Source organism: Crocodylus siamensis, chromosome 1 (genome assembly GCF_052110815.1).
Source record: "Crocodylus siamensis isolate JL-2025a chromosome 1, ASM5211081v1, whole genome shotgun sequence".
In the NCBI taxonomy this organism is placed as follows: Eukaryota; Metazoa; Chordata; order Crocodylia; family Crocodylidae; genus Crocodylus; species Crocodylus siamensis.
In genome coordinates this window covers 305,447,019-305,459,706 of record NC_143395.1, presented here as the reverse complement: position 1 = coordinate 305,459,706, position 12,688 = coordinate 305,447,019, and the positions used below count along the sequence as shown (strand labels likewise).

The window sequence follows — 12,688 nt, the reverse complement described above, 5'->3', positions numbered from 1 at the left end:
TTCCTGGCCCTGGGGTACCGGCACAGTCCCATGTTCCCACAGCGCAGCCCATGCCCATGTGGTGCTGGAGCAATGGAGCAGTGAAAGCTGGGGCATGCAAAGGCTTCCGGGGGATGGGGTGAGCTGGCTTTGCTCCTGAGTCTTGCTGACTTCCCTAGGACCCTACTACCTCTGGCTCCTACCATCCTTTGACAGGCAGCCAGGAGCAGATTTTAATTTTCTAAACTGCTTAGGTGCCCCACAGGCTGTATTTTTTTCCTGCCCTTGTACTAGCTTAATGCTAAAAAAAACAAGTTATAAAGTGCTGGTTTATTTTCCTCTCAACTCTTCTATCTTAAGCTGGGTTTATCCCAAGGACTGCAATTTGCCAACCCCTGTGAAGCCTGTGGATCAGCCCTATAGAGCTGTGGCTTCAACAGTGGACGCAGCTGGGCTCTGGCAGAGGGGTCTTGTAGGGTGCTGCAGAACAGCTGAGCAGGAGTGTAAGTGAAAGTGACAGCAATTAGGTCCTAGTACATACTCACCTCTGACCTGCAGACTGTTGCTAATAACCCCTGCACTATCTGACTGGTCACACAACACCTTATTTCCAAGTAACACTTAAAGAGTTAAATTACTAATTTAAGAGGAGTAATGTAGCATTTTAATAGAGCTTAAGACTAGGTACAGCTTTGTACAGTAAGTGTATTATTTGTACACTAGTAAGCCCTTGCAGACCTTGCTTAATCTTTTATTATGTCTTGGTTGCAAAGAACTGCCACTGTTGAAGGCCTGAGTTGTACAGAAACGTAGACAGAAGGAGAGCCAGGCTGTTGGTAACAGCTTGCTAAAACAGTTTTCCACCCCTGCTCCATCCCTCTGCCTCCTTCTGTTGGTTTTCATGTGAATTGCTTGAGTCCCCAAATCTTCCTGCATATAATTGATTCATCTCTTTCAGGAGCCTTGATTTACACAGGAGAAGACAGATACTTGTGTCTGCAACATATTTGCCAAAGCAATGTGGGTGGGAGCAGGGCAGGATAGGGCTGTTTCACATACTGCAACCGTGCACTAACACTACTCTGGCTCCTATTTAATAGATGGACAGTAAGGGTCAGGGCACCTAGTTGCAAATGGTAAGCTTTTTTTGTGGCCAGTTCTTCAGACCATTCAAAGAAAAGCTTTGTGACACCCTTTCTGCTCCAACTTAGCTCGCACTGATCCAGCTCAAAAAAAGAAGGGAGGAGGGGTAAGGAAATAAGTCTCAAACTTTACAGGGGGGGGTGAGTGGAAAGGTTTGGGGCAGGGGGGGTTTCTACTGCCAGTTCATATTTAAAGTATGATTGTGAGATTAAAGAGCCTAGCATAACTGTAGTGCAGGTCTCATAGTAGAGGCAAGGACCAGAGGGTTACAAAAAACAGAGAGGATAGTACCTAATGATTGGCTGGATCTAGCTTTTAAAAAGGAAATGGAAAAGCTCAATTAACCTCAAGTAGTATTGCTGGATTGCTTCCCTATTAAACATCCATGTTGATAGCGGAGGATTCAGTAGGTAAGAAATTCTAATTGTAGTAAAAGGGACAAGCTTGCAAAAAAAAAAAAGATGTAAACAGCCAAAAGAAGAGGAACCACTTAGAGATAAAAACAAAGGAAGGATTTAAGTTTCTTCAGCTGCAGAATAACATGAAGGGCAATAACAAGGCCTGTTACACTTAAGAAGGATTCTCATTAGTGGTACTAATGAGCAACAGTCAATGCATAATGGAAGGAAACTTGTCATTTAATCCATCCTGCTACAGCTGGACTGGAAATCTGGTTAAAGGTTGAAAGATTCAACTACATCACCCCATTCAGCTGCTGTGAGAACAGACCCTCTAGTCCACAGCACTATTACAGAAGGCTCTGTACCCAGGTACCCCCCACACACACACAAACCATACAGACGCCCCTTTGTGCAGGTGCTTTATTGTCTCCTAGGAGCCCTGTATGGACTCTTGCATATCTAATAACTCTGCTCTGCCTTATTTTGGAGTGGGATCAGAATCCAGAATGAGAAGGATGGAAAGAGTCCAACCAGTAGAGGGCTCTAAAAGTACAAGGGATCAGACTGAGAAGAGGCTGGTGAGATGGATTGCTAGCAAAGGAAAACCACCAGGATGACTAGGCTGACAAGCCAGCAACTGCCACATCAGGAAAAGTAAGGAAAGATGCACATGGTGGGTGGCAGTGCACTCAGGCCCAGCCTCAGCTTGCCACAGACTAGTGGAGTGGAGGAGGTAGCACCCTGGCTAGGAAGCCTGAGAAACTCCACAAGCTGGGCTTACTTGAATACGTCAGTTCTGGACTGAGCAAAGATGCAGAACTAGGAGTACTGACCTACTGTGCCATTGTATCTTATTCACAGTAATCCTGTTACAGCACTGCTCTGTACTAACCTCCAAAGAGCAGAGATGGAAGGACCGTAAAAGAAGCATATCCCTGACCATAATTCCTTGTTTGTAGAGGTGCACCAATACATTGGTCCAATTGGATCGGCACTGATATAAAGAAAATTTACTGTATTGGCAGTTGGCTTTTTTTGCCTGATGTAGCCAATAAATGCCCCATGCATGCGCATAGCTGCAGCACAGCACATAGGCAGCAAGCAGCACAGCCTGGCAGCTTGGAGAGCTGCATCCAGCTAGTAAGTCTGGTGTGGTGGAAGGGAAGGTGCATGGGGGGACAGATTGAGGCCCTTGTAGCGAGGGAGGGAGTGGGGATGGGGGAGGGTGGGACCCAGGACAGCCACAGCTTGTCCAGGCTCCTGCTGCTGCATGCAACCCTGGGAGGGGATGGGGGGCATGTGCCCCTGGATCTTCATCCAGGGTGGGCTGCTGCTGCAGGCTGGGGCTGGGGCAGTGCCCGGAAAAGGAACTGGGGAGACTACAGTGAATTTTGGGGTGGCTGCTGCCCTTCCCCCCCCCCGCCTCACTCCCAAAGCAGATGCTGCCTACCCAGAGCACAGCCCCGTCCAGCCTGCCCCCCACACAAATCTGGGGACACACCACCTCCCAGGGTGTGCAGTGGCAGAAGCCACCACCCCTTCCCTACACCCCCCAGACAAGCCACAGCTCTGTCCTGTGCCCTGCCCCAGCCCCACTCCCACCCTCACTGCAGGGGCCTCGATCTGTTCCCCCGCCCCACACACCTTCCACAACAGACTTACCAGACAGACACTGCTCTTCAAGCTGCTGGGCTATGTACTAGAAATCAGATCATGGCACCTGATATGCCTCAAAAATCAGCTATCAGTATTGGTCAAAAAAAATCTCTTATTAGTGTATCCCTACTTGTGATTATGCAGCAGTCTGTGTCCCCAGGCATGTGACACAAGCTAGGGGGCTCAAGCACTGCTTGAGGGAGGCAAGTCAGCTATATAGCACCAGGGGTGAATGCAGACTGCACTTACCATTCTGAGTTTCAGGCTCTTTAACCTTCCTTGCCTGCAACACGGACTCCTGCTCTGCCTCAAGCCCATTTGTTCAACCCTGTTCCTATCCTTCTCCCCTGTTATGTAATTCAGATCTCTTAAACTAATGCACAGATTAGGTACTGACATTAAAAAAAGCCCAAGGTGGAATAGATACAAGTTGCATGGTTTTCTGTAAGCGACAGTTAAGAGCAGTAGGGAACAGAACACACATTTGCCCTTGGCAGTGGGGGAAGAAGTTCACATCTTAGACCAGGTTGTGCCATTTTTAAGCCAGTCTGTGTGCAGTAAACTTCTGTTCTTTTATACTGGTAAAGGTGTAATGTCTGTACCTGGCCACAGTCTACAAGAACTACAGCCTTTTTTCATCAGCTCTTCCTGCCCTAGGTTGGAGAATGTGCCTATTTGAAGTGCCTAGGAACTGTTTTTGTGTTGGTTCAATAATGATAATGATACTGGCCTGTTATTTTCAGTAGATCTTTTCTCAGAAGGCTAGTTAGTCTGTCACTGAAGATGCTGGGAGTCAGACACCACCACACACATAACAAATATTTAACTGCAAGAAAGAGGCTTTGACAAATAAATAGTATTTATTTTGTACAAATGGTTGTGGTGTCATGATTAATACACACAATCCATGATGTAACCCTATATATCTACTTGCTCAAACATTACAAAATGCCCTGAAGGAAAAAAAAAGAAAGGAGTGACTATTTAAAGGAGTATCCTCACATTGAAATAGTCTGATCATATTTTAAACCATTAAAAAATAAATCCAGTTACCAAATGTACTGACAGACTTACAGTACAAAGAGTGTTGACAACACTTACTTGAAAGGCAGGAAAAATTGGTCAAGTGTCAGTTAACACTCACGGAAAGATTAGAAATTGTGTTCACTCAGTGCAATTTCAGAGGAGGAATGTGTCAATTTCTGTAGCAGCCAATCGGCCAATAAATACTCCCGAGTTATCCCTGAGCAAGCAGCTTCGCTCTACAAGTCTCTCGAAGTTTGTTAATAGTTGCCATGGACAAACTCCCAGGTTCTGTAAATATTTTCTAGGACAAAGAATATTAATTGTTAAACTCAGTCCCAAAGCACATAAAAGTCTTGCTAGACTTCACATAAAGATGTAAAGAAGCACGGGTGGAACCCAAAGTCCTCATTGTGAACAGAGACACAGAGCACTATTCTAGCATGCTTCATTCTTAGATGCAAGTGCTTCTCCAAGATGGATTAATACAATCATCATCATCCCTGTTTCAAAGACAGGGTAAAAGTGGCAGCATAGTAAGATAGCACTGAGTAGGCTAAAATTGCACAAAGCCATCAGCAGTACTGGGAACAGATCCCAAGTCTCCTGACCCCAGGGCCTCCAAGGATATCAAGAGGATCTCAAGTAGTAGTGATGTTGGAGGGAAGTATGAACATACATTTTTTTTAAATCATGCAGTTAATTCTGGAATAAGTTCTGTGGCGAGACGGTAAGTATATTCGAACTGTCTTATGCTCTCTTCAGTTCTATGTAGCATAATCCATTGTGAATATGGAGAAGGGGAAATGTGACCCATACAGGTGAGTTACATACACATCTTCAGTAAATAAACCGTATAAGCAGTGTTTTTTCCAATACCACGAGGGGATTCATATAAAATTCTACTTTAAAGGAACTTAAATAACTTTTTGTTCTATTGCAAACACACTTGACATTTGTCTGTCACCAGGCATACTACTGCCAGCATCTGTGAACCAAGGAAAACCAAGCACTTGTACTGGCAGTGGAGAAGCCTCATTTAGCTACTCAGATAAGTAATTTTTTATACTTTAAAGGCCAGTTCATCATGGTAGCCCATCCCAATGAATAATTTATTAACTCTCTATCAAATTTACACAGTGACCAAGGAGGAAGGGTACAGGGGTGAGAGAAGAATTTCAGTCCTGACAGTGTTGCTGCACAAAGGGTAGAAGCACTTGTCAAGACAGCTAACAAGACAATAGCCACATCTTTATCCAGATTACTCTGCAGTATTTCTGAACAGGAGGAAAGTGTGTGCAGGAGTTAGCAAATGACTCGGGAGCATTTGTCTGGACTTTGCGCTTTTGTTCCCTTCAAAGCTAAGTTGTATATATGATATTTTTTCACCACTGCATCACCTCAGTGCCTGACAAGCAAGGGCTTTATCATCTTAATTTTTAAATAGGGAAAAACTGAGGAACAGGAATAAAATGATTTGCCCAAGGTCATATATCGAAGTCAGTGGCTGATCTGGGAACAGAACCGAGCTCTGACATAAGTACAGAATTATGCTAGGAATAAGTGGGATGCAATTTTGGCTTACCCTGAAACTCTGAAAGTGGACCTGTATACAAATCATTCCCAACAAACCACTTCCCATTCATTTTTAAACACACCAGCAACAAAATATTGACCAGTTTATTCCTGGAACTTCTTTGCTTCATTTAGCATTCAGTTGCATCACTCCAACTTCTTCAATATTCTAACAGCAGCCATTTTGTTCCCTGACTATATACAGTTGTTAGAATCACATTTGTAGCATGAGAGATTGTGAATGTTAATGCAAACTTTACTGTGATTATTCTGCATCAGTCATGCAGAATTCACTTATCTGTTGGAGTACTTGAGGAAAGTAAATTCAACTCATAATTCAGGGTTTTCTTAACACATTCACAGGTTACAAGCAGGGCAAAAGGAATCTCATTTATAGTCCAGGTGCTCCAAAGTTTGCAGTTATAGAAAAGGCTGTAAGTTAGTTCTTTGAGTTATAATCTTAAACAAATCTTATACTGGAAGAACTGTTCAAGCTAGTGAAAATTCACAGGAATCCATTCTCAAATTTTGTATCACATTTTGGATGAGCAAGACACTTCAAAGTCTATTTGGTTCTACAATATTTAACTATTCTCTGTTACAAACTGAAAACACTTACCTGCATGAAAGTGTGACACTCTGTTACAAACATGCCTTTGGTGATTTCCTTAAATTTATCACAGATGTCAGGGAAATTTGTGGCTTCCAAAATAGAAGCTTGGTGTTGCTTAATCAACGTTAAGGCCACACGGAAGAGAATTTTTGATCCCTCATAGAATAAGCAGTCCCAAATTCGGAGTACAGTCTATAGGGGGGAAAAAGAGCTGCTAGGTTACCTTGTTTCAGCTATTGGTAATCATTATTCAAACCATTACAAAAAGGAATTATCTACCATGTATCATAAAACAAACTGCAAGTTATTTCTTACCTCCACTGGAAGAATGTCAATAAATAAGCATATAAACCAACGGGACACGACTAGAGTCCACATAACACCATGTCTATCCATTAACTCTGCAACTGCTGGAACTTTCATTTTTACAAGTTCTCCAAGGACCTCTTGATCCATTTTCAGACCCATCATCGCTGGACTATAGAAGTCTTTGAAGGAAGAAAAATCAACATTCAGTAATTAGTGTGTGAGATCTATAAAAGTAATGTGATGATGCTAATGAGAAACACTAGAAGTTGTTAAAGCCAAACAGCTTTAGCCTACTGAGCCCCAAGCACATAGCTATGTTAAAGTATGGAATGAGACCACATGCATTCTCAGCCCTTCAACTTCTGCCTCAGCAGCATCAGATCCCTCTACATAGCAGATTACTTTCACCAAGCCTGCCACAATAGCCCCCTACTCTCAGCTCCTCAAACATTTAATCACTCAGCTTTGCTGCATGTTTTTCCATCCATCCACCCACCCTAACCATGAACACCACGTGCCCCCGGAGGCTAGGGGGGGCATGGCAAGCTCCCGCAGGTAGTAGTGGCACTGTCGACAGTGGGAGCATGGCACTGTTGGTGGCGAGGGGGTAGTAAGAGCCAACCAGCGGTCAATGACTGCCTGCAGACAGCGGTGGCCAATGGCAATTGGGGACCACCCACAAAAGCTGCCAGCAGTGTTGGGGGCGAGGAGAGGGTGGCAGGCAGCGACCACCCACAGGCACCACTGGCAGTGTCGACAGTGCCTTTTTGCAGGGGGTGCACCGCCACACAGAGGGTGTGGGTACACCCACATGCACCCCTATGCGTCGCCAATGGCCCTAACAATCGACACGTCTTAACCCAAGCAGGGGTACAATTAACAAAATCTTAGGTCTTTGATCAATCTGGAGACGTGACGAGATACAAAAATTTGCACTGAAAATAATAAGAAAAAAAGATTATTTCACTTTTTTATTAAGCCTTCATTGAAAGCTGAGTCAGGAACCCAGGTGCCATCTTTTCCAGGTGACTGTCCCAACCACTCATGCACTGGCTCAATGACGGGCTTCGTTTTTTTCCCATGCAAATGGAACATGTAAACATGAACATGAACTAGAAAGGCAAGGTAGCACCCCAAATTAGCATATTCCACAGCTTAGTTATTAGAGCATTTGTCCATGGGGGGAGAGGGGGGCGGTACAGGCTCAAATTCCCTGGGGCACATGAGGGATTTGAATGTAGGTTCCTCAGCTGGGCTAGAGAGACATTCAAAAAGCCAGAGCCTGAATTGATTCAACCTTTGCAGGTTAGTCTAACCTGCCTAGGTTGAACCAGTTTGTAACAGAACAGACATGCAGGCACTTGCCCGCAGTCACTCAGGCTGGGTGCAAGGTGCTTTACAGTGTGCCCTCTGCTGCAGGAAACCTGGAGGGGAGTGGGGGGAGGGGGACCACGGCCAATCCTAGCTTCACTGGGCAGGGAGAGTGAATTCCCCCTCTCTACCCCACTGGTAGGGACCCAAACTGGGCTCCCTCCTTGCTGCAGCAGTGGGGCACCATGGCCCATGAGGCAGAAGGGAGAATTAGTCTCTCTTCTACCCCAACTAGCAGTCAGGTCTGTCTGCCTCCTGGCCACACTTGCTCCCTGCAGGAAAATAGCCCCCTGCTGCCCCCTCTGCAGGACACTGGAGGGAGGAGGTATAACCCTCATCCCTGCCCCCAAAGAGGCCCTGCTGGCTGGCGTCTGGCTGTGCCCCTTCCTTGCTGCTGCAGCAGGAGGGGACAGAGCCCTTGCTGTCAATGTCAGGGAGTGTGGAGAGGGGCCCCGCTGCAGGGTGAACAGAGCTGTGGGGGGCTGGGCACTGAGGCACCAGGGTCTCACGGCAGGCAGCAGCTTTCCTTGCCCTGCACTCCCCTGCCCTCAAGATGCTCAGGGAAACTCCCCCCTCGCAGCTCCAGTGGCCAGGCGGGGCCACAACGGTCCAGGCCAAGCAGCGGTGGCACAGGAGAAGCGGCCCTTCTTCCCCCGCTGCTAATGCTTCCAAGTGCAGCCAGCCAGAGTCGGCACCGGGCTACCCTGCATCTCTGACACAGCAGAGATGCAGGGCAGCAGGATGCCAGCTCCCAGCAGTCAGCAGAGATGCAGGGCAGCCCAGTGCCATGCCTGGACAGTTGGCGCTTCCTAGTGCAGCCACCGTGAGCCAGAACCAGGCTGTCCTGCCAGACACCAGGCAGCAGGGCCCCTTGGGGGGGCAGGGGCAAGGGTCATTCCTCCTTCCTCCAGCATCCTGCGGAGGGGACAGCAGGGGCCCATTTCCCTGCAGGGAGCAAGTATGGCCGCGAAGCAGGCAGGTGTGACTGCCAGTGGGGGTAGAGCAGAAACTAATCCTCCTCTCTGCCCCCCTCTGCCTCACAGGCCATGATGCCCCACTCCTGCAGCAAAGGGTGGGGGAGCCCCTGACAGACAGCTTGGGTCCCTGCTGGTGGGACAGAGAGGAAGGAATTAAACCTCTCTCTGCCCAGACCCCTGCCCCTGCCTATTCCTTCTCGGGCTGGGGAGCAGAGAGCCCTGCCCAGCCCAGAGAGCATGCTGGGATGCTGCGGGTCTCTGGTTTATGTTAAACCAGCAATGGGTCTGGGACAGACACTGCATAAACCAGTTTGAGCCAAATCAGTTAAGTCTGATGGTACATTCAACCAGGTTTATCTCAAACTGGTTTCAGCCATTTCAAACTAGTTTATGTGCACTGAATGTCTGTTCTATTACAAATTTAAACCAGTTTCTGATTACTTACATCAGTTTATATGTAATGTCTGTCCCTGAGGGCAAGTGCTCCAGCAACTGGGACTCCTGTTTGTCCAGTATCTCACCACCTCTGGACCTGGGACATGCACTTTGAGAATGCTCCCTGGTTTGGAATTGCAGGTAGGACAGATATTTCCCCTCTAAGGAATTCAGGAGCAGGCATTTAGGTCACTTCAGGGACCTTTGCTGGTGCCTAGGAAACTTATGGGCCTCCAGAGTTTTGAAGATCAGATTTCTTGAGTGAGGTATTTGCAGGCACAGTTAGAACAGACTTGAGTTGCCCAAGCTCTTTTGTGGACCTGGTCCTTCAGACTCAAAGTGCTGTACAGATAGAACCATGCTCTCAGCACAAAAACAGCACAGCAGATAATGCAAGTTCTTGCTGTGCCTTTCCTTTTGCTTATAGCCTCTAAAGGTCACAGGACAAAAATAATTGTGACTTTGTGACCATTTAGCGGGTTTATGCCAAAACTGCTAAACACAAGAGAAGGACAAAGAGATAATTTATGGGTAGGTAAAGCAATAAGGAGAAACAAACAAAACACCTGCTAGAAATCAATGTAGAAACCCTAAAGTGTCCTAAAATAATGGATTTCTACATATGCTTGAGAAATAGCTAGAGCTAACAAAAGGTATTAGGAGAATGCCCATACTTTAGGAAATCTTAACAGAGGAACACTAAATTATGTAAATAATGAATTATAGTAGATTGTCCATGATAAGAGCTAAACCCTGCCAGTACTTTAAAACCTCAAAGTGTGTTTTGTCATAAGTGCCACTCTGAATAACCTCAATCTAATAACCACTGGCTCCGGCTCAATTTGCAGAGCTTGTTTTCATACCCTTATGGGGTGCATCCAGACAAACACACGTGTGCTTCTTGTCCCATCTCAAACCTCTTTGAGATGAGGGAAGAGGCACGTGTGGGAATGAAAAATGTTCCCCGTGTTGCAAACTTGAAGCACTTTCCTGTGCTTCCCAGGGGGACTCTGCTAGGAGGCCCCGGAGCCCCTGCTTCTAGGGTAAGAGGCTTTTTTTCTCAGGTTTTTTTCCTTTATTTTCCTTTTTTAAAGTGATGGTGCCTGGAGTTGGGGGGGCAGCCATCTGGGGACAGGGGGTGGGGCATATGAGCCTTGCAGAGGGGGTTGTAGCTCCTGCAGCAGCCATCTGGCCTCTGCGTCGGGGGCTGTAGCCCCTGTGGGGGGGGGGCAACAAAGCTTATATTCATGTTTCATGAAACATATTTAAAGTTCACTTTATTATTTTGTTTTACTTGTGGAGAAACATTGATTTGGGGGTATTTTACAGAATGACTTTGGGATTTTTTTTTATTTTTTTTTTAAATCAGGGATTTTTCAGTTTTCCGACAGGGAACACCAGAATTCCTGCTAGGGAGGCCAGTGGCAGGACCCTGCCTGCTCAGAGCTGGCACCATGGGCCCAGCTGGCTGTGGCTGACCTCCTGGACAAATGGGGCTTGGAGGACATGCTTTGACAGTTCAAACCAAGCCACCACACCTGGAACATCTTCCGGGCAACAGCTGCCCAGATGGCCAGGCAGAGGCACACATGGCAGTAGTGCTGCACAGAGCCAACTCTGCAGCCACAGCCCAGAGGGGCAGATGCCTCTACTGGCTGTGCAGTCCCCATCTGGGTCTGAAAGGTGTGCAGTAGGTCACAGCCAGGCAGCAGCCCCTACTGCCAGACCCCTGTAGTGGGTAGAGAGTGCAGGGAACTCTCAGGGCTGTTTCAGTCCAGCTGGCACAAGGGGCAGTGTACCCCGGTACCAACTGGCTGGGCCACAGAAGCTCCTGAGAGCAAGTAGCCCTGAGCTACTTGCCAAGGCAACTTTTTGTACTGCTGGGGCCAGGACAGGGCAGCTTTTTATACTGTTGGGGCCATGATAGGTGCTGGCCCTGGGCTCTAGCTCCCCCTGACTGCAGATCCAGGAGGAGCCAGGAAGGGTTATTTTGCCCCAAGTGGCACAATTTGCTCCTCAACAAAATGCATGTCCAAGCACGTGTGCCCTAGCTCAAATTTGCACCGTTTCTATTTGAGCTGCTGCAAGCACACGTGCTTGCATGTGTGAATGCACCCATGGAGGGTAACACCTAATTTTTAGTCCTTTGGTAAGCCTCAATATCTTCCTACCTATTTAGATGCATGTCTCAGGCAGGACATTTTATCCATTTTAGTTATTATTAGACCATACATACCTTTGGCTTCTGCTCTAGAACCCATCATAGAAAAGCTCTCAGTATTGAAACCAAAAATTGTCATCAAGAGATGTATGGAAAATTCCAACTACCAAAGTGAAGTCAAGAGTAAAGAAAGTCACACTTCAACATGACAACACAGGTGTGTCTAACCTCAGTTTTAATATAATTTTACTTATGACTTGTGTGAGGGAGCGGGGGCTAAGGGCGGCCGTGAACCCCCTAGCGCCCCCTACCATCACGTTAGGGTGACGTAGCACCCTCAGAATCTCGCCCGCCACGACTTTGATGACATATATATATTGTGGAGGCTGCCAGTTTCCCTAGTGGACGGTCTTGGTGTTCCTGTCCCTATTCCAGACTGGGGTATCTATGCGCGTCCCGCCTTAAGGGCTATGCGTGCCTCCAAACCTCCCCCTCAGCATGCCCCAAGCCTCGCAGCTGTTCTGGGGACGTTTGGATAGTCCCTCGCCCCTCGGGTGCCCTCGCTTGGGCCCCGGGGCTCCTCGCCCACCTGGCGCCCCCTTGGGTTGGGCTCCAATCTCTAGCCCGTTCCCCGTGCCCTGGGCCTGTCTCGCTGGCGCCCAGCTACACGCTGGCGCCCCCTGGGTCCGGGTCACTAGCGCCGCTTAATATCGACGCCCCCTGGGCCGGGTTCTAGCCAGCGCCTGGCTAATCGCCGGCTCCGTCTTGGGCCGGGAGCGATATCGCCGTCCTAGTCTCGGCGCCCTTGGGCCGGCTCGCTCTCGCCGCCCTAGTCTCGGCGCCCTTGGGCCGGCTCACTATCACTTCTTATTCTGCCCTGCTCTGGGGCCTTGCCCTCTCTAGGGCCGGGGCCTAGCGCCTCGCGCTCTGTCTCTGCCCCACTCTGGGGCCTTGCCCTCTCTAGGGCTGACACCGTGCGCCCCGCGCCCTGTCCTTGCCCCGCTCCGGGGCCTTGCCCTCTCTAGGGCTGACACCGCGCGCCCCG

The 12,688-nt window shown here is 48.0% G+C and overlaps 1 protein-coding gene across 5 annotated transcripts in view; it reads right to left on the bottom strand.

Annotated features, from left to right (window-relative positions):
- Positions 1-4,017: 4,017 nt before the first annotated feature.
- Positions 4,018-12,688, bottom strand: part of GRTP1 (growth hormone regulated TBC protein 1) — a 91,887-nt gene continuing 83,216 nt past the window's right edge. For all 5 annotated transcript variants that reach the window (XM_090021876.1, XM_090021868.1, XM_090021859.1 and 2 more), the window contains 3 exons: positions 6,706-6,878; positions 6,397-6,582; positions 4,018-4,506 (listed from right to left, as the gene is read on the bottom strand). In XM_090021876.1, coding sequence (XP_089878002.1) covers positions 4,417-4,506; positions 6,397-6,582; positions 6,706-6,878 — 449 coding nt within the window. In that variant the 3' untranslated portion in view covers positions 4,018-4,416. The remainder of the gene's footprint in view (positions 4,507-6,396; positions 6,583-6,705; positions 6,879-12,688) is intronic.